Source organism: Nelumbo nucifera, chromosome 3, assembly GCF_055504915.1.
Source record: "Nelumbo nucifera cultivar China Antique chromosome 3, China Antique-T2T, whole genome shotgun sequence".
NCBI classification, from domain to species: Eukaryota; Viridiplantae; Streptophyta; class Magnoliopsida; order Proteales; family Nelumbonaceae; genus Nelumbo; species Nelumbo nucifera.
Window position 1 is genome coordinate 24589476 of NC_142651.1, and position 26977 is coordinate 24616452.

Here is a 26977-nt window from a genome sequence, read left to right on the forward strand (position 1 = left end):
ATAGGATATCATGTGCTTAAACAATGAAAAACCTCACACGCACACCTTATGATCATTCGTAGAGATGCAATTTACTGAACATCCAGTCTGCCACCAATCCATGTTTTATATTAATAAATCTATATAAATTACATGAATCAAAACCGACCATATATGAACATCTTTCTCTATTTAGGGTTTTATAATAAATTTAGCTGGGATTATGGAATTCCATGGAAGGGATGTCTTTCCCTGGTAGGAGTGGAAAAACGAACCACAGGATCCCATGCATCTACGTACGAATCAGATGGCCCTAAATAATTCAATATATTCAGCCGAACAGAAAATGGGATAATTGATTCAACCATAGGGTTGTGACAAACTATATTCGGTGCCTCCTTATTATATTTTTCTTGTTAATGATCTTTGTAATTATTGCAGCTTGATAAACTGATTCAGAGTAAAATTTTCATTCTTCATCTGGTGTCCATATAAAAATATCTTTCCTCGCAGCATGATAAACTCATATGTAGCAATTACTCACTGCTCTCACGCTCTGATCGTGGTAGATAATGCAAATTTGCTTTCATCTTCTAAAAAAATATTAAATTCTTAGTGCTTGAAACTTCGGTATTTTTTTCTTTTTTGGCCCTGAATCTTATGGTTCAGGGCTTTACATTAACACCTGAAAATTTGGACTTTGTTTTTTCTTTTTTTCTTCACATATTTTTGCATGAAATCCGCCACACCATAGCCTCAGATCAGTGTATTCAACTTACTGGTGGCCATTAAGGAAAAATTGGTGGTAGGGTTCCCCAATAAAGGTAGAATAAATAGAGTATCACATGGACTTCATTAAAGTTGATTAAACCAAGTTTTGCAGTAGAAGATATGTGAAGCAAACTTATAAACCAGTGCAAAGCAATTCCTTTCTTCCCTACTTGACTTTCTTAGCTGACAAGCTTAGAATCCGTCTCCCTTATATATAAATCACCCATGTCAAAGCCTGCAAAGCATAAAAGTTTCTATCGCAACCATGTCGACCTATGATTCATCATCAGATTCTGACGAACATCCAGCGACCTCTATAAAACTCTTCGGTAGACAAAGACCTCTACACGCCATTCTTGGAGGAGGAAGAGGTATTTAATTTCTCGGTTGCTCTAGCTCTCTTGTTCTAAAGCCAACAATATAAGTAGGCCCATGTTTTGATCCAGGCCTTCGTTACTGAAAATTCTCAACAGTAATGTCTGCTTATCAGTATTCAATATTGTTAGTGGGTATCCATATGAGCTAAGTGAGTAAGTAGGAGTTGTATGAAAGAAATGCACATAAATATCCATGCAGTTACAACATTCTCCATCATCTATTCCTGTGCTAAACCATCCTGAAAGTCTGAAACAACGATTGTTTTTGCAGCCGCGGACGTTTTGTTATGGAGGAACAAGAAAATATCAGCTGCAGTCTTGATTGGAGTCACGTCGGCATGGTTTCTTTTTGAGGTTGTTGAGTATAACCTTATTACACTTTTATGTTACCTCTGCATCACCACCATGATATTTGTCTTTGCTTGGTGCAACGTTGCACACATCTTCTTGAGTCGGTAATCTCCTCCCACTTTGTGGCTTATCTTCTGCTTTTATATCAATAGTGGTAGAAATGATAACTGTGATAACAGTCATCCTTTGCACTGTGCAATCTCTGCTTGGTTTGATCGATGAGCTCTCTTATTGCAGTCCTCCAGAGATTCATATCAATGAGCTCATATCGGAGTCCAGAACCAAAGAAATCGCTTTGATCTTCCGCACAAAACTCAACAGTTTCTTGTCAATCCTCTATGATATTGCAAGAGGGAAAGATATAAAACTATTTATTTTGGTATCTGATTCTTCTTTAATATCTTTCCTTCCTTTCTGTTTCAAGTTTCTTTCACAAGTTTTAATTAATAGTTCATATTATGTTTGTTTTCCAGTTCATTGCCTTCCTTTGGATAGTCTCTGCACTTGGGACCTATTTCAGCACTCTGAATCTTCTTTATCTTGGTAAGATGGAACCGGGTTTATTCTATTTTCTGAAATATTCATCCCAAAACTAAACTAGTTGTTCTTTGCCAATGTATATAAAGGCTTCCTATGCATTCAAACACTGCCTGCTTTGTACGAGCGTTATGAACATGATGTGGATCAATTTGCTAGCAAGGGGAACCGAGACATGAAGAAATTCTATCAGAAACTTGACTCCAAAGTTCTTATCAAGATTCCAAGAAGACCAGTCAAGAAAAATTAAATCAATTAAACCTTTTAGTGCGTGTTTGGAAATGATTGTTCAAAAATTGTTACACAAGTTTTACGATTGTTCTTGCAAGATCTGAAGATGTTCCATGAAAATCTGGTGTGGAGTCTCTGTTATTATTCATTCTTAGGAAATCACCATCTGCATATATACCTTTTTCCTTTCCTTGAATGTACATATTGATGTAATAATAAAGAAATTTATGATTTATGACCAGAACTTGGAATCAACTACAATTTGAGAGAGGAGCAAAGAATTTCCAGTTCCTAGACCGGTTTGTTATTTCCAATTCCAAGGGGATATGATTTAGCTTATGGTGGACCATGAATATCAATTTTCTCAAAGAAGATGGTGTAATTAGAGTTAATAACACCTCACAAGTAAAGCACAAAAAAAACCCTTGCAGGGTAGCTAAAACTTCTCAGTGATCACACTGGGTAATTCACCAAGATGCTCTCAAGTCAGCAGTATCTTAGTATATTTCTTTCTGTCAGATTTGTGGAATTGCTCTGCAACCTTAATTTTGCTAAATATCTTGTTCAAAACTATCCACTGCATCTCAGTAGTCACTTGGACATGAATGATTCACTTATTTCAGCCAGAAAGATGGTCTACTGTACAGAAGTCCCTTCCAGACTGCTGTCAATTAAGACTTAATAACCTCAAAAATACATATTTTTTATTTTTTTAATCTAAAAGTCCCCTTCATTTATCTGAAATTTTCTAAAACTTACCCTCACCTCACTTTTTTTTTTTTGAGTGCTACCCTCACCTCACTTTTAGATACCTCTAGAGACCCCCTGCCAAACACTTGTATATAGAACATACCTACCTTCTCACAAGTCACCATCAGTTACAATAAAAGGAGTGGTTGACTGCGTCATTGTTATTTCTTTAATCACAAAACTAATCCTAACTGACCAGTCAGCCCTCTCAACTAGTTTTCGTAAGACAAAAAAGGCCCTGGTGAACTAGAGACTCTGCATCAAAATCAACCAATGATAATAAATCCATATCCATTTGAACATAGAACAACTATAATGAGTTAATGGATATATTTGGGAAGCCTCTGTGACATTTCCTTCTCTAGAAATCATGAACTTTCTCTTGGTCCATTGAGTGAGGAATGGACTATACATCAAAAGTTACATGAAGAAGTACCTCAGTACATTGATGAATACTCAGATACATTTGCATCCCTTGCCTCTATTAGACAATAATGCTGGTCTTATCCTTTCATTTTGTTGGTAGTGGACCGACCACACAAGCAAGAGAGAGCTCCTAGTTATTTATTGCAGATCAAGAGGACTGAGGGAATTGATTATGGACAGACTTCCTATTCCACCATGGATATGGCATATAAGCTCATCAACTCCAGAATTGAGCCTCTCCAGCACATGTTAGCATCCTATGGTGGTCCTTCCCATTAAATGAAGAGAGCTAGTTATAATAATAACCACTGCTTGTTTCTTGGTAAAACTGTGTCTTGGAGACGGAGCTTTCTTGTTGCTGTCACCACTGAGCCTAAGCCAGTCAATACTAGACCTTCTTAGAACTCCACTGCTGAAGCATTCCTATGGAGTTTCTATAGTAAAGTCCAAATAAAAATTGTAGAATCCCTAATTTAAAAGGGTCACTAATTATTACCATTTTTGGGTTGACTCTGATATTTTCTTCATTCTGGGAATTGGTACAAAAAGGGAATGCCTTGCAAAGAGGTTAAGAGAGTGAGAGCATAACTGGAAGAAAGAAAATGAAAAGTTAGTGATACTCATGAGAGGTCTTTGGCAATAGCAACTAATTCTCCAATGTTGGCAACTCTGATTCTAGAAGAGATAGAGTTTAGGTTTGGCATATTGTTTGCTTGTATATCAAGTGAATGGACAGTCAAATAGCTAACTTTGATATTTCGGTTTAAAGGAGAGAAATGGGTGAGGATATTATGGTAATCTTAAAGATTCCATCCATCTTCTAATGGTAATTATTTGACAGGGGGGTCTCTAGAGGTACCTAAAAGTTAGGGTATATTATAGAGAATGCCAGATAAGAGAAAGGGAGTTTTAGATAAAAATCATATTTGTATATATAAAAGAAATTAAAAATAATGGATTCAAAAGAGATTATTCCAGAAACTCATACCCAACTGACCAAGGTTCAGAGTGAAGCAGAGACATATGAATAAAGTACATGAAAACTGTTTCTTACTTGAACTGCTGCCTGCCTACTCATCATGCATAGGATAATTGGGCAATGCATTACCAATCAGTAATCAAGGATAAAGGTTACACGCATCATTGGCATTTTAGAACTTAATGCTATCATTCAGGAAAGCAAGATAAAACATGTAAAAGAATCAACATTTATCAGCATGATAACAAAAAAATAAAAATTAAAAAACTTACAAGACTTGACCTCTGAAATAGCATGCATGAAGCACTTGTCGTCCCATATGTGATAAACTTGAAGGGACAAAGGGAAAGTAAGAAAAGCTCTAAGATCACCCTTAATTCCACTTATTGATAGTTCCTATAATTCTCAGCATATGCCAAAGCCTAGATTCTGCTTGTCTTGAAAGACTAACTCTGGGAAGCAAATATGAAAGTGAACTTGGTGTTGAAATGGATGTAGTAGGTAATGCTAAGGATAGTTTCAGAGGAATAAAGGGTATATTCACTTCATGGACAATGGATATGGCAGGAAAAACTCCTGGAACTTGGCAATTCTGGCAAACTTGTAACTCTTGCCAGTGATAGAAGAGGATTCACTGAGGGGAATGAAATCAAGGGAAGATCTAAGGGACAGTTCTAAACAAGCATTCCTATTCAAAAACCCATTTCCATTCTTGAACTCATGGATATGAATTGAGAAACCTGGGATGTTGTAGGATGTGATCTCTGTCTGGTGACATTCATTGAGCTTGGCACAAGCCACCTTAACCCATGGACATCATTTGATGAACAAAAAACAAAATCAAATGTAATGTATATTTTGGTATATAAAATGTAATGCATGAAATCTTAGCAAAGTATCACTAATACAACAGTAAAATCTATCCTTCAGAACAGAATTCCTTTACCTCATGTTGCAGTTGAAGGTATTTAACTTTTTAATATATTGAATGACATCAGCATTCATCAAGCACTGAAAGTCTGACTTAAATTCAGTTTATCAACTTCAGTTGTGTATGTAAAAAGAATGATGATATTCAAATTAATGAATATCATTAGTAATCACTATGGAAAAGCATTGGCAACTGAAATTCAACTTCTAAGTTACAGTCCTATTCATGATGTACAAATTTTCTAGCCCCAGGCACAGGAAGATTGATATGTTTACAGTGGAAAAAGAGGAAAAAAAAACAACAGCAGAACCATGAAAATAAGAAGCTACAAGTATACCCAAGAAAAATGAACTGAGTTCAGAACAGAATTCCTTTACCTCATGTTGCAGTTGAAGGTATTTAACTTTTTAATATATTGAATGACATCAGCATTCATCAAGCACTGAAAGTCTGACTTAAATTCAGTTTATCAACTTCAGTTGTGTATGTAAAAAGAATGATGATATTCAAATTAATGAATATCATTAGTAATCACTATGGAAAAGCATTGGCAACTGAAATTCAACTTCTAAGTTACAGTCCTATTCATGATGTACAAATTTTCTAGCCCCAGGCACAGGAAGATTGATATGTTTACAGTGGAAAAAGAGGAAAAAAAAACAACAGCAGAACCATGAAAATAAGAAGCTACAAGTATACCCAAGAAAAATGAACTGAGTTACCATCAGAATGATAATGTACAATGACATAAACAGCAAAATATGACAAGAAAAATAAAAATGAAATACCAACAGTTAAGCTGCATTTAGATTAAAATGAATCGTGTTTCCTAGAGCTAGATGCAAAATCCACAATCAATCCTTTGGAAGACAGCTATTGAGGCTGTGTTTGAACTACTACAGAATTCGGGATTAGAAACAGAGTGAAAATCCATTCTGTCCCAAAATCAGTGGATCGACAAATCTAAACAAAGTACCTGCATTTTTGCAAATTTCCAGATTCAGCTGTGCCATTGTTGGATCCAAACAGCAGACCCCAAAAGTTGCTGATTAATCTGAGATTCTACCCACAGTTCTGCTTTGACCTAAGCACAAGCACATTCTTGGAGACCTGAAAAGTCGGACAGTGTAATTTACCAAGCTTAACAAAATCTAGATAGAATATCCAAGCCGACATCATCTTTGACTCATGTAGTTATTATGATCACGCATCATATGCAGTCAGTCTCACAGACCTGCTAAATTCTTACAAAAAGTTGAATAGTGTAATCTGAATACCAGTTGATTACTAAGGAATTTGAAAACTATCGCATGGGCATTCTTCACAATAGTAATATTTGCATGAATGTTTGGGTTTCCTAAGAAACTGAAACCATAACCACCAACGATGGGTTGGATTGGTGGTGCATAGGAGCATTTTTAACAGCTAATAATGAGTAGAAGTTCTGAGGCACCAATATTCTAGACACGAAGGACCTAATATAAAATTCTAGTGGTTAATATAATGAACAAGTGCCCTGATACATACAAATCTAATAACGGATTAGGTTGCAATGCAAGATTTTTTTAAAAGATTCTACTAAAAACTGATTTAAGAGACCTGAAGGAATTAGTCAGCTAGACAGGGCACTTTATCTTGTACGTTTATACTCGCGTTTCCACTGCCATAAAGTTTCATCCAAAGCTAGTACAGTAGGCATATTTATATTGACTAAAATCAAATAATATAAGAAAATAACAAGCAAATAATTATGGAAACAATTGGGTACAAGTTCCTGAAAGGTTCTAATCCTTTCATTTATTCAATCCCTTCATCTCTGTTCCAAAAGAACCCTAATATGATTACCAAAAACAAACCCATCAAAGAAAACAAAATGAAGGTACAAAATCAAGCTATCTCCATTTCCTCGCCCTCTCAAACAAGTTGTGCATCTCGATAGTCCTATTACGCTTACGAGAAGTAGAAGGCTATTTTCTTCTCAAATCTTCCCCATCACTTCAATCTCCTATAACCCAAAGTTAAAGAGCAAACTAACATACCAAAAAGACTGGGAAAAGTAACGTTTTTTCATACAACTAGAAGATCAGAAAGAAAGCATTCAGTCAATAAATCTTACATCGCTACTTTGAGCACTTCGTCTTTTGCTCTCACATGAATATTCCTTATCCAAACCAAGCGAAGATTGGAGATTTGGGTCCAACTGCAGCTGGGTTTTTTTATTGGTGATTGGTCAGGATTGAGTTCCGCATCCGACAAAACCTTGAAAATATGTGGAAACTAATTTGTGTAGATTATTCTAAAAATCCAAGTACTAGAAGTTAGAAGTTTGGAACCATTAAGTAGGCTTGGTGACATGGGGATCGAGAATCACAATAGCGTCTCCAATCTCCATGATTCGAGCTGGTTGTGAGTCGTGAAGCCCCAACCCGGCACTAGACGATTCATGTTAAAGCAGAGGATGCTACTTTCAAGAGACAAGAAGAACAATATTCTGGTAGAAGAAAAGGGAGTGAGAATGAGAACAATGTAGACGTGTCTTTGTTTTGCTTTCGACACATGGGATGCGGGTACCAACAGAATAACGACTTTAGAACCGAAAGCAAAACCAGAGGACTATTATCCAATGTACAAATTGGCGGGAATACTGAAAGAATCAAGTAAGATTTCTGGAGAAATCAGAAATGGGCAAAGGGAGCCCCCCTTTGTTTTGCTTTCAGTGAGTCACGATGGTTATCCTTATCCAAAATATCCAAGATTCTTTGTCTTTGTAACTCTTGTTTCGTCAGTTCAATTGTAAGCAAAGCCTTTACGTATTAGTAGCTTTTTGACTCGAAATTTTCAGCCAAATCGAGATCGCGTTTGTTAAAATCAGATGAGTGAAAATCATGTTAAAACCAACGTAATTTTGGATGGGTTGGATTTGAGTCGAAAGAGACCTCACCTTGGCCATGCAATGACTCGTTAACGACAGCTCCAAATTTCCACTGCGAATCTATTAACATTCAAAATGTCAAAAATTTCCACCCTAATACCTATACATCAATACCCACCCTTGAATTATTATCAATTCCGAACCGACACTTACCCCAATTATACTTTGGGCCTAAAAATTCTGACCCTATCTGAATCGTCATTCTTTCGACCCTGGGTCAGACAGGTCGACCATTCAATCAAACAGATTGATGGATTGTTGACGAAATCAACTGTTGTTTGTAATATAACTGCTTAGTGGTTACAGGTTAACTTCAACCAAGGTTAGGATTGGGTCAATAGTCTGACTGGCTGGGTTAACGAATAAATGAAAAACACTGTCCTCTTTTTACTCTCAATAATGTTTTTTTTTAATAAATAAAGAATGCAACATATTATAATTTTATAAGATTTAAAAAAAAACTAAATAAAATAAAAAGGCAAAAGGTTAAAAATATCATCAATACTTTGGACCTTACTAAAAAGAAGTTATTTAAGGGTCTGTTTGGTTTGAAGTCGAAATTGGAATAGGAAGTGGAATTGGAATCCTTTGGAATCACAATTAGAATAGTCTGTTCCCATGATATGTTTGGTTCAAACAGGAATGAAAATGAAAATTGAAATCATCATGAATAGGATTTCATTCCCAAAAAAGGGGCAGGGAATGGTCATTCCCTCAAATAGGGGAATGCCATTCTAGCGAGAATGAAAATGGGATTCCAATTCCATCCAACCAAACAGTTGGGATCAAAATAGCCCATTCCAATTTCAATTCCAAATCCCTATTCCCGTGAATCAAACGGAGCCTAAATAACAACTACATTAGCTTTTCAATAAAAATAAAAAAAAGGCAATTTCCTAGTGATTTCAACAATTTGGAAATTAATAAAGTCCTCTTTAATCAACTTATTTCTAATTGTATTATTGGTAGTCTTGTCACCTTTATGTGGGCCATATTGTCTTCTAATTTCCTAGCAACACTTTCCACATATTGTAAGGCTTACATTTCATCCTAATCTGCTTTGCAAAGAGAGAAGCAGTCAAACATTTGATGGTCCTTACTTAGGATGCAGTTGGGTTAATTAAACCATACGTGTGACCTCTATCCTACTAACCAATCAATGCTCGAGCCTGTTGAGGCTTTTCTAATCATGTTGATTTTGTGTTTAAGCACTTTTGTAGGTGGGATTCAACCATTGGGCCCATACAAAATTTGATAATACGAGATATGGTGATAGACGGGCCCCAGATTCCAACTACCGCTGCACAACAGACTACTCGTAAATGCGAGTTGGGCCCCCATGACATTGTCATCTGCTCCATGCTTTAAGCAAGGTGGGCCCTAACATCCAGTACAGCTTAAATGGATATCAAGTTATCGACCACCAGCTTGGTTCATAAAACCCCAAAAGCTATACTTATAATACATGCTATATCTCAATTGGAAATTGGAACACGCACACACTCGTACATGTTTGATGCTCTACGACTACGTGTAAGTCACTCTTCATCTTCCCAAGTGGAGAATTCAACTTCAACCTAGGAGGAGGAGGCATTAGAACGCAACTTAAGAGGCTGGAATTTTTCTCCTTTAAATTGTACTTCTGTAGTTGGGACTTGGGAGGTTCTTCCATCTGTCGAGCCCCTTTCTCTATGGGATGGATTATGGATAGTGTGCCACACATCAAGCCCACTTCATCCCACTGCCTTGGTCCTTGTTTGGCCCAAAAGGAGCATTTGTCATCATAGATATGAGCATATGATCAAATGACTACAGTCTACAGCCTCCAATTATTTTTCAACTTCTTTAGTGATTTCTGCTACATTGATTTCTCTTGGCACAAAAGCAAGCAGTTGCAGTCAGTGTTCCAAGTTGATTTCCTGACCTTGGCACAAAAGCAACCATGGTTAATTGGGTCCAGTAACCAGACAGCCCCAATTAATTCAACACAAACACGCAAACAAGAGGAGAAGAAAATAAAAACAATAAAACTACACTTTGTTGTACTAAGGACATAGATTTATTATTGCTATGTTATTAGATTTTTTAAAAGAAAATAAATATTCCATATTTAATAATTAAATTCATAGAAAATATGCAATAATTGGGGGGGCTATAACTTGAAAGTCCAGTCCAGGCCCACAATCGTTTCCTCTCCTGATTCTATTATTTTAAGCTTTCATCCATATTCAGGAATGCACATGCTTGGTTTGGTTTCATCACAACAAGGCCACTACTGTGCTGTTCTCCACCCTAAAGCACCAACTACCCAGTAGCGATGTGGGTATAATTCTCTTATTTCTCAATTAATTATTCATTCCTCGTCAGCAGCTTATATTAGTTGGGGTTTGCTAACTATCTATTACTCTAGCATATATAATACCCAAAATAACTCTCTAAATATCAGGTTTCAGGCCCATTGAAATGGTGGGTCCTCCTGCACTACCCAAAATTCACGTTGATCAAAGTGATTTTAATGAGATAAAGTAAATCATCCTAACTACATCTAAAGAATGATCTGGTTTTGATTATTGAATAAAAATATAAAATATATCTGGTGGTCAGAAAAATCTCGACAGGGTGAATCTTGGTATTTAGCCTATGCAAACGAGGCCCAACCCAACTGAGCCTATATAATTAGTAAAAAAAATAAGAAGGAAAAAAAGTTATCATAGATATATCTAGGGTTAGTCCAAAGTTTCCAGTTTCCACATCTGCACTTACAAAAAGAAAAATCTAAATTATAGGGGTGCAAGTGCAAGTGAGGAAAAAGTTGTTGCTTTTTTGTTGTTAATTATTATTAGAAACTTCATTGTCAACAGACAACTAGTTTAAAACTCAACAATAATTGTGAGAAAGGACAGAATGAGGAGGCCATCTTAGACTAAAAAAAGACTTGCTTGGATTTTGTGTAATGGATTGTCATCCTCCACAGTCAACAAACTTCATGGGAACAGTTAAAAAGGAGCTTTTATCTTCCATGGATCATTTGTGCTTTTTTAAGTTGGCTTTGGGAGGCTTCCATGGAGTGACCAACTATAAAATAATAAGACTGAACCAGGCCCAACCTCCCCAAGTTAAGCATCAAACTGCGATCTACAAGAAAGGCCTTTCTGTAAGGGTAGTTGCATTATTAGGAGATATGGACTGATCATCTTTTTGACAAATTACAGTGGGATCTGCTGAGTGCCAACCCACCCAATCACCAATTGTCAAAATTACTATTGTGTACCAATTTCCAATGAAACAAAGAAAAGAATCACATAAAGTGTGGGAAGTGTCGATGTACACAAAAGAAGACTGAGACACACAGAGACAGAAAGAGACACAGAGATTCCTCGCAAATAAGTGAAACTTGACAAGGATAAGAAGGCAATGGGGGGGGCTCCTCATTTCACACACACACATACAACGAAGGTGAGCGAGAGAGAGAGAGAGAGAGTCCAGAGAGAGAGAGATGGCGAGGGAATGGAAAGAGGTTGTAGTTGTGCTTGGAGACACAAGAAATAGTGGTGTAGGCTCCCCTGCTCTACTGTTCTGGGTGATTCTGGTCACCCTTTCTCTCATCTCAGTTGTCATCTTCTCCTGTGCAGATGGTGCATCTAAAGACCGAGCTGCCGCGGCCGAATCACACATGTACGCCGGAGGATGCTCTGGTGGGTGCGGTGCAGCCTGTGGAGCATAGCATCCCTGACCCACTACATACTGATACTCCCATCGCTTTACCAGAAAGGTGGCAACTGGAAAAAGAATCAATTCAACCAGGGCCCTCCTATTCAAGTTCCCTTCCTTGTTTTTTGTTCTTAATTTGCAAACTCCATTGCCTTGAGCTGGCTCACAAGTCCAGGGTCGGAGTTTCTTGGGGATGTGGTTGATAGTCATGGTTGTTTTATTGGTTCCAATAGGTTTCATTGCTTTCTTATTTTCAAAGTTATATATGTCCTCATTTTTTTGTTACTGGCTGGACTGAAATGGATTAATAAATTCACCCATAGTTTCTCAACAGATGTTTTGAGGTCCAATACTGTAATAATGGAATTAGCTTTACAGACTTGCTCCATTTTGTAGCCATTTTCCCACTTCTTATTAGCACTGGATAATAAAAACTCGCCACCGACCACGTTTGGTCATTTTTTCCATGTTTTCATTCCTTGTTTCCACCGACTAATAGAGAAAAAAAAAAAAAACTGTGACTTTCTAATTGACGGTTGGTCCAAGAAACAATACGCGGTCAAACCTTTTTTCTTATATTACTTCTCCCATGTTTGCATCATGCAGAGGATAATTGCTTTCTCCATACTAAGGAAACAATCAAAGGCAAACTAACAACTGTCTGGCTGAAAGTTGGTTCAAACTTCAGGGCATCCTTGACCCCCTGCTCTCTCTCTCTCTCTCTCCCTTGGTGGAACTGAATTTGCAATAGCCAAGTTGGTGCACTGGGTTCAGTTAGCCAAATTCATAGTTCGTGGGGATTTTGTTGAACATACCTTGAGAATGATCTTGAAAATTCTCCAGTCATCTAATGGTTTATGGTCTCTTCCATCCTAGAGGAGCCTTTCTAGTCTCTTCCTTACATTTTGGGTGGTCTTTGATCGGTTCAGATGGTAGTGCTTTTGTCCGTCTTTGACAGTTCCATAGGGTGCAGATTCGACCAAGGTTGAGGAAGTTACGCTACTTACGGATCAAAGAGGTATACTGCCAACCCAAGAAGTTTCGTATCTTCTCCTTGGCAACCGGATGAGATCCAACAGCATACGGAGCAATAGGTTTGGTTTAATTTGCACTAGTCCAAATACATGAGAGTGCAAATAAGAAAAAAAAAATTCTGCTCTGCTTTTGTTCCATTTTCACCTTATTTTGTTTTAGGTTTTATTTTACTTCATCTGCACTACAAATAAACAAAAGTATCATGAAAGTTAAAACCAAAATAAATCAGAATTTACATTACACACCCATACATTAATACCAATGCAAATAAATTTTGCCTGCAAACAAATTAGGCCTAAATATCTGAATTGAATTGCCATGATCTAGCAAAGTTGCATATGGAAGGCATTTCTTCTTCTTCTTTTGCTGCCGCTGCTGCTGTAATGATGTAAGAGTGTAGGGCAGTTTACATCCTCTCATGTACACAGTACACAACTTTCATCTTTTATTCTTAGAATGCAAATTTGCTTAGGCTCAGTGTGGGAGGGGTACACATACAAATATGTAGAGCGCAAAACCTTATATTTTGTATTATTTTATATGTATCTGCACAGTACAGATTTGTATTTGTTCTCCTTCCAAATCGAGCCTAACCGAGAGAAGGCAAAGGAAAAGGAGAAAAAACGTTAGAAAGCACTAGCAGTAAGCTGTTGCATGTAGTGAGTCGTTTGACAAGTCCATTTGAATTTCAGTATTAAATCATCTTTTACTTGGTAAACTGGGGATACGGCATATTTTCTTAGGAAAAAAATACAAAAAAGAAGGTGAGGAGAAGGTAAATTGAAACAGCTTTTCAACCATCTAGAAATGTCACGGATTAGAGAGGCCATTTAAATCCGCCAAAAGATGCCTGATACGTTCTGTTAAAAGGGGTTGTACCAGCTACTGATGTATGTGGTACTAGACTAACAGTTAGTTACTACTCACACCCAGCTCAATAAACAACACGTATTGGGGCAACCCCATCTGTTGAGCAGGTTGAACGTTGAACCTAACAACTTGAGCAGTTGCGCCACAGTGCTTCCTCAGTTTCTCTTTAGGTTCAACCTGTTCAGCTAGCAATGTTGTGCACCCATCATTCTCTCAGAACCAAAATCATCATCTATAAGTGGCCAAAAACTTGTGAATTTATCATATTACCAGAGAAGATGGCAATAGAGAATAAGGAGCAATGAGCAATGGCATCATATTTGCATTTTTTGTCCTCATGCTCACTTTGGAACATCCTCTGCCTTACTGTCTTGCATGCATGAATCACTGGGACGTCCATAATGGATGAGGATGAATGAATTTTCCAGTGAGAGATCATATTCCCTACCTTTTTATGCAAAACCTCTCTGCTGGTATTGAGATAAGCATGTCCTGCAACTCCTCCAGACTGACAGAATCTTCAAAACCAGAAAAAAAAAATTATAAAGAAATTAATTAGTTTGCATGGAAAAAAGGAAAGTGAAATAATACAGCAAGCTTTGGAACCTAAATGCATCCTGTTCCGTTGCAGCCACTCAGTATCTCCAGTGTCCTAGTGTAACCTCCAGTTCTCTACCATGACCATGGTAGTATGGCTGAAATTGCAAGAGTGGTTTTTGTAAGAGCTGATATAATTATCAGCTATCTTTCCACCTGGACAATTCCCTCTTTTAAATTACTAAGCTAAGCAGAGTACAAAACTCTCAAGAGTCTGCAAGTTTCAAAGTTGGTTTTGAGGAAGCTTCTAAACCAACTTTAGGAATGTATAACACAGTTAATTGATGTTTGGAAACTTGTTGCAGATGACTAAACACTTTATTTGCACGCCTACAGAAAAGTAATTTAATTACTTGATTAAAGGCTCTTTAACTCTGCATTCCTGCATATATCACTGTGAAAAATGAATTTTACCACTCTAACAACAAGGACATATCGTCAATCATATTAAGAGCCCCAACGTGGACAGAGGACACAAAATCAAGTGTATGCTTAAACTCTGACCTTCCTCACCTTTCACTTAGTCTTAGAGGTGGTAAAAACCAATGCCCAGAATATTTCCAAAATTGTCAAGGGGCTCCAGAAATTGTCTTTTCACTTTTAAAAGAACTCCTGTGTCACACATTTCACCGATATATACCAAGTATTACTGATCAAATATTGAGACGGAGAGAGAGAGAGAGAGAGAGAGAGAGAATAAGTGTTGATATTTTGGAAATTTCCGGTAGAGATGAGAGATGCTCCAACTAAAATGACCTAATTTTCCATTAAGAGAACCAAAAGGTTCTGAAGATACATCTATTATCTGGTATGAGACACTGACACTAAGAAGGTTTCTCATACAAGTAGTACAAAGTACCATTTTATTATTGTTTTGCATTACAAATCTGCAACCATTGAATTTCGGAAACATAACTATAATAAAACTTGATGGAGGATAAAGAAGTTCTGATGATGTTTTGGCCCATCTTCAGTCATTTTCATGATTTTGTTGGCTTATTTTCTTCAAACTTCAATAGTTATGATGTTTGGTCTTGCTTACATCTGATCATTGTTACTGAGTCTGAAGTTGAGTAGTCAGTGCTCTGTTATGGTCAAGCCTTTTATGGCTCTTGACTTACTTTGATAATCAAGATTTAACTCTCTAAGCAGTACCATGGTGCTCTCCAATTACTATCCTTATGGTACCATCCATCATGCCCATGGTACACTCTCTAAGCAGTACCATGAAGGCTGAGGTTTTGCCAAATAAATACCAAATCAAGAAACTTGTGCCAAGAGTCTTGAATAAAAAAAGGTTGAGAAAAAGAATAAATGGAGGAGAAATGCCTATGGACAGTTAATCACTTTAGTGACCAAAGACAATCTCATTATACTTGAGATAAAAAATAATTATGTTTGTACAATGAGTTCTGATTGGGCACCAATTAATATGAATATGCAACCAAACTTTGAGAGGTAGATCTACGAAACATCATCATCAAAAAGGAAAAAATGCAAAGGAATTCTTATTTAATAGAAGCAATGGCAATTTCTGTTGCAGGATTAGAGATATGAATGCTAGAATCCAATTCCAATATGAAGTCTTGGAATTACCAGACTACCTCTTCAAATCCCATTCAGAGAGAAATGTTACACAGATTATGGTACATAATGATAGCTATTTGGTTCTCATGAGAAAAATGAAGATCAATCCATAACCAAGACAATTGACAATAAATTTGCCACTATTTCAAACTACAGATTCACTAGGTTATGTTGATTAGATGAAAATCTTACAATGACAATGGAAGCACATTCCAAGATAAATTAACTAAAATGAAACAAGTTAGCCTTTATTGAGAAGAGATGTTGTAATTACATTTTATCCATTTATGAATGACCAACCCTTGATAAGATGTAATTGGGAATTGTACTAAAAATAACTACTTATATGACTAGAGCCCTTGATAAAAGATAATCAGATAGGCCATATATTTAGGCCAACAAAGAGCAAGCAATGCTCTTACCTTACACCACTACAGATCAAAAACAAGGGAGTACAGTTCAAACATTAAAATAAACGAAGTAAGGACTCCAAATCATACAATCTCTCAGTAGAACAACACAATTTACAGAAACAGCATATGTGAAGAGGAAATGAATTGAAAATCATGAGAAACAATACCCGTTATCCCCAAGTTTTGGACGTGTAAAACCTGCTCCAAGATCTTGTAAGCCTATTAAAAAATGTCTTTGTTACAAAGTCGCACAAGTAATAACTGGGTTGTGTTACCTATGCAAAAATAAAACTGGGTTGTGTAAGGCATAAAAATATGGTAAAGCCTAAACATGTAACAAGTTGCAGAATACAAGCATACCTCCATTTACCTTGTCTGCTTCTGTATCCATATCCAAACGCAGGTTCTTACATCACCAAGCACAGTCGTTACCTAATAATGACAAGTAGTGCTTCATACATGTAAGCACTTTTTTTCCTAATTCAATAGTGTCCACATTCTTGCACTCATTCTGTTTTCAGAAATGAAGTTTCAATGCAATGCTTCCATTACATAAAACGCAGAGTCAACCAAGAATTATGCAGAAAGTGATCATATACAAATTTCATTAAATCCCAACTCAGAAAAACGCATTGGAGTATTCGTAGACCTCTAGAAGAGATATCAGCTAATAAATATTCAGCTACTAAAACAGCATAAATGTGTCCATTGGGGAAAATTTTAATAAAAAGGCAAGGTTGAGAGCGTTTACCCTGAGTGCCCAGAAATTGTATCGCGGAAATTCTGGAATAAGGGACGGCAGCTTCAAGTTCAAGGACTGTGTTTGAAACTCCAGGGACGGGCATTAACCACCCGAGACAAACCATCGCAGATTGAGCAGAGACAATACAAAAAGGTCTCAGCTCCTGCTCCGCCAGAGAGATGGAGATAGCTGGGGCTTTATTGCATGGCTTCAAACAGGCCCAAATCCAGCCGTCCGTCATCTCGGCGTCGCCCCACTACGCTAACCGCCGAATCTAACTATCCGTCGTGTCTCAAGAATCAAGAGAGTCGACGGAACGAGAATGATGTGTCACTTATAATAATATTAAAATAATATCCAAAACAAGTGTCACGGTTGTCAAGATGGCCGAGTTGGTCTAAGGCGCTAGTTTCAGGTACTAGTCCGAAAGGGCATGGGTTCGAATCCCATTCTTGACAAGTAAATTTTTTTCTCCTCATGCTTCAAACTTCTTCTGATCTATATTTGGAGTAGCAGTTTGGTTCCATTTTTTTTATCCAAATTTAAATTACAAAAACATTTCTTAACAATATGAACACATTCTCATTTCAGGGTATACAAAAAATATTCTCATTTTAGTATTGCTGGGATTCAAGAAAGCCCAGCCTTAATCTGGTACATTTGGTATTAATTCGGATTCAAATCGGAGACAATGGTAGAAGTTAAAAAAAAAAAAAAAAGAAATGGAAAGTATTTTTTAGAAAGATTTTTCAGCAGCCCAGGAGGCCAAAAGATATGTTAAACAAGGTTTTTAAACTCAGACTGGGTAGGGAACCATTTTGGGATTCGGATATCAGGTCGAATGGTCCGAATAGACGGTTTGCTCTAACAAAAAAAAATAAAATATTAAAAAACGGTCAAAACTGTTGTTTAGGTTGATGGTTTGATTGACTAGGTCAGCGGTCTTAATGGTCTTTTTTGACAAAAAGCAGTTTTGAGATAAAATGTAACTGATCAGGTGATTGGTTCCTAGTTTTTCTGGTCCAAATCTGGTCTGATTTTGAAAACATTGTATTAAAACGTTGGATTCTTACTTTTAAATATAAAGACTGTTTAGCAAGTGATTTGGTCTACAAAACTTTTAAAAATGTGTTTATAGGCTATTTATCACACAAACTTCCATACATGCATGCATCTTCTAGTTTTATCAGTTTTTGGTTACCAAATAAAAAAAAAAAAAAAAAAAAACCGATTTTCGGTCTGAAACCCATAAGACCATATGGAAGGAATTGACAAAGACTGCGTAAGTCATTGGTCTAATACGAGAGAGGCTAAACTTTGCAATTTTTATGAGCAGCAGAGTTGATACTCTTGGGTACATATCTAACCAAGGCAAGAGAAAGTAGATCAACACAATCCGCATGCTTTATTAATTTATTTCCCTCTTCCATCTTTTCATAGTTTGCTTGAACAAATAATATAATTAAGGAAACTCGATCGGTAAAAGAAACAAATCCCGAGTCGATTAACAACATGGGGCAAAACAAGGAAATTAAGAAAACTCAATGGAGAAAGTGTAATGTGGGTAAGGCCTCCTCGTCCATCGAGTTCAAACCAGCCAGCCCCCTACAAGATTGTCCCTCACACATTTTCACCGTGTATTAGGGGCAAATCTTGTGGGGGGCTGATTTGGTCTCTCATCCATCTACGGAATCAAAGAATTAGAGAGAAAGCATTAACAAATTAATGTGAGTGAAATATATACGTATAGTTAATTTATTATTTCTCTTGTACACTGGCCGGAACTCATCCGCCTTAAACTTAAACATGACATGACCTGACCATCCACAGTGCACTGTTGGTGTTTATCGAACAACAAAACAATTAATCCTGGAAAGTTGGAAACCCCAAACATTCTATAGACAAAACAAAACTCAAATAGTGGGGATGCTCTCACTCCTTAGTCCACGGGTTGGAATTCGGAGTAACATGTTTCTTACACTTACTGCGTCTCAGTTAGTCGACGACTGGGTGAGCGGTCTGCTCTAAAAATTCAATATCGGAAAATGATGAAGAAGCCAGCGGCAACAATCTTAGGGTCCGATCCGCAACATGTGCCCATCAGACGTCGGACGGCATGCCATCCTATCTTGTAAGGTAACTGCACGCAACACCGCACAAGGGACGACGGGCAACAAATGCATAACACGCATGCCCTACCCCTAACCATACATTCAATGACTCGATTGCAACAACACCCTCTAACTCTATCCTGTCCTGTAGCAGTAACAACAAAAGAAGAGGAGGAGGAGGAGGAGGAGGTGGTGGTGAAAGTGGCAGCTATAGCTGTTGATCCCATGTTAAGAGCATCACTGGCTTGCTTTAATTTCTTCGTAATAGAGGCTTGGATTTGATAGATAGATAGAAAGAAAGAAAGCAGGTGAAGGTGGGGGTCACTTCACTTTTGTTAATGGGAATATGCCTCACCCAATGCCAATGCCCTTTTTTGTTGGCCACAATTTTTCAAATGGATCGATTACAGTAGAGCTAGCTCTTTTCCATCCATCCATCCATCATAATCACAATTAAGCAACCTGCTATTTAATGTTAACCACCTCATAACTGATGATATGCATCAAAAACCAAAACCATGTTGGAATTAAGACTAGTATATATAATCTCACAGTCCCATCCTATTGTGTCCGCGTTATGTGCACCGGTGGATTTATTGGACGCGTGAACCCACTAATCTTAATCGACCATGTCACCCAGCCTGCTGTTTCATAATGTTAACGCATGAACCCACTGTTAGTATGATTAGCTGGTTCAACCGACCACAAAAAGAGAAAACAGGACTCTCAAAAACACTCATCCCGCGTTCCTCCTATTTCTCCCTCCCATTTTGCAGAGTTCTGTTGCTTTTTCTCCACCAAACCCTATTCATACACCGGCGACCATACCACAGTGGTGACCTGTACCAGCAGGCTGAGTGTTGACCCACCTTCGTCGTCTGAGGAAAGCTGGAAGCTGCCAGTGTTAACCCACCTTCGTTTGCCTGAAGAACCCTGTCATTGGGTTGCTTCCATCTGTTGAAAAGAGAAAACAACAAGTCCTTTGTAAGAAGAAGAGGAAGAAGAGGTCAGAAAACATACCGCCAGAGTTCTCTTTTTGTGGCCCGGCTAACCCATGTTAACAGCAGATCCAATCTCTCACACGTTAACGTTATGAAACAGCAGGCTGGGCGACGACAGAACACGGACTCCATCCCGTCGTGTATCTCCCCAATACGCAACAAAGGACGAGAGATGATCTCAATACAAGGTGAGATGGGTCGGTCTGTGAGATCTGCGTGAGGTGCGCCCTGTGGGGGAGCAGATCGAGACTCGGCTGAATGGACAAGTAACAACGTATACAATGAAATCTATCAGAATTGAACACGCCCGGTGCTTCACATTGGTCCACGTGAAACCCACACGTCATGGAACACTAGCGTGTTCCCTCTTCATAGGTTGCCTGACACGCTTTGTTTCTACCTTTTTCCCATCCCTTTAAAGTTAAAAGTTAAAATGGCTGCCAGATTATGACCAAAATGTGAGGAATTATGAATGTTAGGGCTGTTATTGGATTTGAAGATCTCGATCATTTTGGGTTTAATCCAACTCTGTTTTAATTTTTTAAAGGTAAAATACAAAAACCTCCGTAAAGTTTTTGACAATAATAAAAACCTTTCCTTTAATTTCATTTTAATAAATATTTCCCTAAATTTTTAAATTTTTTAAAAACTTGACAAAAACCTCCCTCCTATCCTATCACGTTAAACAGCTGATGCATCAATTTTTCAAAATACCAATTCTATCCTTTTATAAATTATTTTACATACAATTTATCGAAATAACATGAAACTAGACAAAAACCTCTTTCAATCTCTTTATTCTCTTTCATTCTCCCATGCTAAACTCCATCGACTACTCAAAGAGATAAAACCCTGTTTGAAGTTCCACTGTCTCAAGACGAGAGGAACCCTGAAAGAATCTTTGTTACTTTCTTTCTCCTCTTTCAATCCTCCATCCCTCCCTGAAACTCGATGGATTGATAAAAATCTTGAGCTTGATAAGCTGCGAGAGATCGAGGTGGCAGAGACACAGGACTCTAACAGTATGTACTCTGTGGAGCATCGACATCTCGAATCTCTGTGCTCCTCTTGTAATCTTTCGGTCGAAAATGATATGCTCTGCTATGATTTATAAAAACAAAAAATGACAGAAATTTTAAAAGAAGAAAATAAACTAGATGTGGTGTCATTTGGTGATTATATAAGCCCTCTGTTCTGTGCACATCAGAAGGTTTGAAGCTTACCAGTTCCACGAGACCGTGTGCATTGTCGTTCTCTCCTTGGCCACCATCTCTCCAGCAAAAAGGACTACAACCCTCTCGTCGAAAACCAACTCTGACACCATTTTGCCCTCAAGACATCAACCATAATTGCCGCTGCCGGTTATCTTGTGGACTACCCTCACTAAAGTTGCAGCACTGAAAATAAGTTTCAATCGCCAAAACCCAGTCCTTAGTTCTTTCCATTGAGAATATCTCCCTACTTTCCAATGCAAGGTAAGGTTGCAAAAGACTGTTAGAACAGTGTGGGCATAGATTTGCCCTGATGAAAGCTGATATCGTTCAAATGAGGGCAATTTTAACATTTTAAAGTATTTAAAATGATGTCCTAACTATAAATCAGGGGTAACTTTGTACCTTTACATGTTTTTCGTGAAGGGAAGTCTTTGTTGAATTTCTGAAAAGTTCAGGAGAGGTTTTTATTATTATCGAAACTCCAGGGGAGGTTCTTATATTTTATTCTTTTTTAAATATAAAATTATAAAGGTTAATTACTTTTTAATTAATACATATAATAAATTAACATAAATATTGAATGTAAAATTTAACATATATAATATATTACATAAAAGTTATATATTTTAGAGAATTTTTATATAATAAAATAAATATATCATTCGGATTTAGTTAAATCCACATCCATGAAATTATTAATCAGATGCAAATTTTAAAATCTAAATCCTCTCTTATTATGTAAACGGATCATTTGAATCAAAGGTCATCAAATTGGATTTGATATGGAATCAAATCTCGAATATTTGAAGTCTGTCGAATTGATTCAAAGCTAGGTCTCTTGTTAACGCTATCAACTTGACCGTCCACTCACAAAAAAATCAAACACAGAAACAAAAAGTTGACCATACAAACAATTTGATTAATAAGGAAAAAAAACATGACCACCCAAATGCCTTTTATCTTCTTAACCATTATTTGCATTTTTTTTTCTTATTATAGTTTGGTGATTATGTTTATTTACTTTATGGCGTCAGTAGAACTGAATGGAAAACAGGATTCATGCAACTGATCCCATATAGTTTACTTGAAAATGTTATAAAACTTCTTTTGCTTCAATTCTATTTAAAAAAAAAAAGATCGTATTATCATAGGATCCTGATTCCTGACCTGTAATTACTAGCAAGTGAATTCTACAAATGGGAGAGTGTTAATCAACAATTAAATAAAGAATGCCCTAAATATGAGAGAACAAAGAATGAAAATAAATAGAGGCTTGTAAATGCAAAATAATTGCTGAAACACAGGATGCAAGTAGAATGGCATTTCTCCAAAGTCACTCAAACATGTAAGGTGACACTTTACATTTATCATAGCACACCTAATTAACTTGGGACTACTCTATTGGCAAGAGGTCCACCTGTTAATTTTAATTTCATGGATTTGACTAGCAAATTACCAAAACAAAATGGACATTTTTTAATTAAACTATACCTATTGTGTAGCTATTTGACAAATTGTACCTTTGTTGTTTCACTATTATCTTAAATCATTCCTACTATTTCTAATAATTGACTAGTTTTACTCTTGTCATTAATGTCTGTTAATGTTCTATCAAATTCGCCCATCTTTTGTATGCTGGGTAAGAATCACCACCTGTGAATGAGACTATTACACTAGTTTTCAGATCGGGTGTTTCCACGATCTTAGCAGGGTTAGGATTTGGAAGTAGCCGTAAGCAGCTTCTACCTCCTTGAGGCACATGTCTGCATTGTCATCGTCATCGTCTCCGGAGAGGCCAAAAGAAGCTTGGGTTCTCCCGAGACACACCCCCCCGTCTCTCTCGACCTGGTACACACTCTGTCCCTCTCCCTGCCATCAAAACGCCATTCCTCCCCTATTTGACTTTCTCACAAAGAGATGGAGCCACCGGCTGGAATGACATCTAGAGGGGCTTTATTCAATTTACGCCTCCCAAGACCATATGTGCTTTGTTTCAGAGAAGAAGACTCAAGTCTTAATCTATTGTTCTCCAGTAGACTATCGGATATTAGTCACGGTTATAGTTTACTGGAAACTCCAACAATTGCCATCATTACTATATATGTCATGTGTTCTACCTAGTCATCGGCACCTTGCTACTGCAGAGAAGAAGGGGAGAAAGAGGGAAAAGAGAAGGGCTTGAGACAAGCGTATGATTCTGGTTGGGTTGATGGGAGAAGTTACCAATAACATCAAAGGTTGTGAGAAGAAATGAGATTTGGGGACGATAATAGTGTTTTTGGGTGGATTTCATTGGGGATGAGAGAAGAAATGGGAAAGACAGAGGGAGAGGGAGAGGGAGATAATGAAAGAGATTGAATGAGAGTGGAAGAAGAAAACCGCTGCTGCTGAAAATAGAGTGAGAGAATGAGAAAGAATCAAAGAGGAGGGACTGGAGATCTAGCACCGCCACTTCTCTCTTTTGGTTTGCCCAGAGGAAGGGGAGAATCAATAGTAGCTTTTTTCAATTAGGTTAAATGAGGAAGAGACCAAGGGCAAAAGGAACATTTCATCATTTATGTTATGATTTAATGACAATGGCAATTGTGAGAAACAATGGTTATGTTTGGTTTGAAGGAAAAGGTAGGGAAAGGAAGGAAAATTTAGGGAAACTTTTACAAACCTTGTATAGGCTTTCCTGCCTTTCCCTACTTTTTCCTTCAAACCAAACACAGCCTAAGAGTAGTTTAAGACAATAGTTAAACACTAAAGGTATAATTTGTCAATTAGCTAAAGTAGTTCAAGAAATTTGCCTTAAATGAATTTGTCGTGTCGTGCCTTGAATTCGTTGTGAATCTGCTCCATTATCCAACACAATAAAGTTAAGAAAAAAATAAAGACAAATTTTTTATAGTAAGATTTGCAATATTTTGGAAATCGCAACACATCTAGTTTTGCAAATGTGGGATTCATAACTCATTTGAAATCGCACCAGATGGGAATCATGATTCATCTAAACTTATAGGACTCTCGACTCATAAATTATCCAGATTCGTTGTAGCTTGGAACTATAGGTAGGACCAAGGTTCAAAGTATCAGAAACACCAAGTGTATCGGATAGGCAATTTTAAGAAACGTATCGGGATATGCATGTGTATTGGATAAAAACTAATATACTCATAGATACGCTTGGAAACACTATAAATACTTTAATAAATCATAAAAAATACATCAATAACACTAAATATAAGTCTTCAATGAGGTGTATATACATTAAATTAATATATTTTAATGGTTTTATTAAGAAATGTATTGTAGTTAATTATAATTTCATTAAAAATTTTATGCATAACTATAATTTATAAATTATAATTCTTAAGTTTTAATGTTTTATGGGATGGTATAAGCCCAACTCTCCAATCCAACCATAAAAAATGCATTGGCACAACTTCTAAGTGAAAATATAATCAATAATTATTTATTATTTATTTCCAAAAATTATAAAAAATAAATAAACATTATATAATGTACTCAAAAAATAGTTATTAAAGAAGAAATTTCAATTGATTTGTGGATATGATAGATCGTCCATAGAATTATAATATATTCAATCATTGTGATCAAATGATAAAATATAATTAATTATTTATTTATTTTTTAATTCTAAAAATATAAAAATAAAAAATAATTATTAAATAAGAAATTTCAATTGGTCTATGGATATGATAGATCATCCATAGAATTATAATATATTCAATTGTTGTGATCAAATGATAAAATATAATTAATTATTTTTTACTTTTTTAATTCTAAAAATATAAAAAATAAAAAAAATACTAAAGAAGAAATTTCAATTGCTCTATGGATATGATAGATAAATCCATAAATCTAAAACATATTTAGTCTTTATAAGAAGAGAAAAATTACATTTTTCAAATTTTTTATTAATTTATATTTCCCCAAATATCTTCATGAAATTTCCATAAATTTATTAATAACACAAAAAAAGTATGATTTTGAATGTAAGAAATGTAGATCAACATAAATTTGAACATTCAAGAAAACAATAAATCACAAGATATTATAAAAATTTGAAAAACTTACCTATTTTTGCCATATTTTTTCAAAACTTGAACAATTTTCAAAAAAATTAACAATTCACTTGTTTCTTGCAAATCTAGCAGTCTAGGAATGAGGTTTAGAGTTTTAAAGTCATTTGGGGGGGGGGGGGGGTAAAAGAAGGCTTATTTCAAGGAAAAGAAGCTTGCTTTTCCCCTTTATTTTATTTTTTTCAGTTTTTGACCGTATCTTTTTCGTCGATACACTAATAGCCCCAATACACCCCTGATACGCCCTGATATGGGTCCAATACGCATGAAAAAAAAAAAAAAAGACAACGTCCGATTTCCATGCGTATCCCATATCTATTTTTCAAAGATATGATAAGATGGCGTATCGTATTGAAATTTTAAACCTTGGGTAGAACTCATAGGTCTTGGAATCATAGGAAACTGGACTCGTACATGGGTTTTGCAAATTCGCAAAACTTATACTTATTTTTATGGGGCTGACCTGTTTTGGGGGTTTCTGATATAAATACCTCTTGTATCTTGCATAGATAGTAATCTTGTATCTTGAGTTCCAAGAGAGTACGAGAGTCTATGAGATATAGAGTAAGGGAACTTTGAATGTATTGGGAGTTAGGGTTTGGTGAAGAAAGTTGCACTATGACTGTAATATCATCTTTAATGGATTTCTTCTCTTTCAACCGTGGACATAGATTACAAGTCGAACCACATAAATCTTTATATACTTTGTATTTGTTTTATGTTTTTCCCTACTTTCTTGGTGATGAAGGGTGATTTGGCTCAACCTAGCAAGAAGGGGACACGTAGGCGTGATCTGATCAAGGGATGACAATTCAGCCTATCAAGCCTAATTTGCAACATTTGGAGCTCGGGTATTCAACCACCTCGGCCCAAAACCCACCTCGGTGTAGAGGCACCTCGGCATCCAATCCGGTTCGAGACTAAGGAATCAAAGTACTAGCTCAAAGCTAATGACCCGAATCGCCACGTAACAGATCCCGACTTTTCCGACACGATGAGAACTCGTCCTGACTCCGCCAGAGTCGGAGGTGAAACGATAAGCCTTATCTACATATTGCTCCTTCAAAAGCGGAACGAACTTTATCTCCACACCACGGAGATCCCGGAGCTCTTTCGTGAGACCCACGACTACTCCAATATATAAAGACAGAAACCTCAAGGCAAATGTACATGTGATTACTCTACACTCTAGCACTCAAGCTCTCAAGCATTCAGCTCGCATTTACAGCATACTTACTGACTTAAGCATCGGAGCGACCTCGCCGGGTTAGCTACCCCGGGTTCTCTGATAGATTGTTTTGCAGACTGATCCAGCTCGCCGTCCACCTGGAGTCCGGATCGCCC

The 26977-nt window shown here is 36.8% G+C and overlaps 2 protein-coding genes, 1 long non-coding RNA gene and 1 other non-coding gene across 37 annotated transcripts; 2 read left to right on the forward strand and 2 right to left on the reverse strand.

Moving 5' to 3' along the window:
- The first annotated feature begins 598 nt into the window (after window positions 1-598).
- LOC104594454 (reticulon-like protein B9) lies at window positions 599-2490 on the forward strand. The gene is made up of 5 exons (XM_010255108.3): window positions 599-1121; window positions 1399-1582; window positions 1716-1857; window positions 1952-2021; window positions 2105-2490. Exons 1-5 carry the CDS (start codon window positions 1016-1018, stop codon window positions 2263-2265), a joined length of 663 nt encoding a protein of 220 aa, XP_010253410.1. The 5' UTR covers window positions 599-1015; the 3' UTR covers window positions 2266-2490.
- A 3472-nt stretch (window positions 2491-5962) lies between these two features.
- On the reverse strand, window positions 5963-8340 carry LOC104595214 (uncharacterized). Of its 2 annotated transcripts, none has more exons than XR_016083390.1 (2): window positions 7449-8340; window positions 5963-6442 (listed from the first exon to the last, which is right to left on the reverse strand). It is a non-coding gene; the product is annotated as an uncharacterized LOC104595214 (long non-coding RNA). The 2 variants fall into 2 exon arrangements; XR_016083391.1 differs by lacking the exon at window positions 5963-6442 and adding an exon at window positions 7033-7337.
- A 4777-nt stretch (window positions 8341-13117) lies between these two features.
- On the reverse strand, window positions 13118-21843 carry LOC104595715 (uncharacterized). Of its 33 annotated transcripts, none has more exons than XR_016083427.1 (5): window positions 17229-21841; window positions 16838-16909; window positions 16645-16696; window positions 14329-14398; window positions 13118-14112 (listed from the first exon to the last, which is right to left on the reverse strand). XR_016083427.1 is itself a non-coding variant. In XM_088899596.1 (5 exons), exons 2-5 carry the CDS (start codon window positions 16866-16868, stop codon window positions 14053-14055), a joined length of 336 nt encoding a protein of 111 aa, XP_088755722.1. In that variant the 5' UTR covers window positions 16869-16909; window positions 17229-20790; the 3' UTR covers window positions 13118-14052. The 33 variants fall into 33 exon arrangements, 3 of the variants coding, with proteins under 3 accessions (XP_088755722.1, XP_088755721.1, XP_088755720.1); XR_735248.3 differs by adding an exon at window positions 14991-15089 and having other exon boundaries at window positions 13118-14398; window positions 16645-16752; window positions 17229-21836; XR_016083426.1 differs by having other exon boundaries at window positions 16645-16752; window positions 17229-21835.
- Window positions 17597-17677, forward strand: TRNAL-CAG (transfer RNA leucine (anticodon CAG)). The gene has a single exon. It is a non-coding gene; the product is annotated as a tRNA-Leu (tRNA).
- Window positions 21844-26977: the final 5134 nt, after the last annotated feature.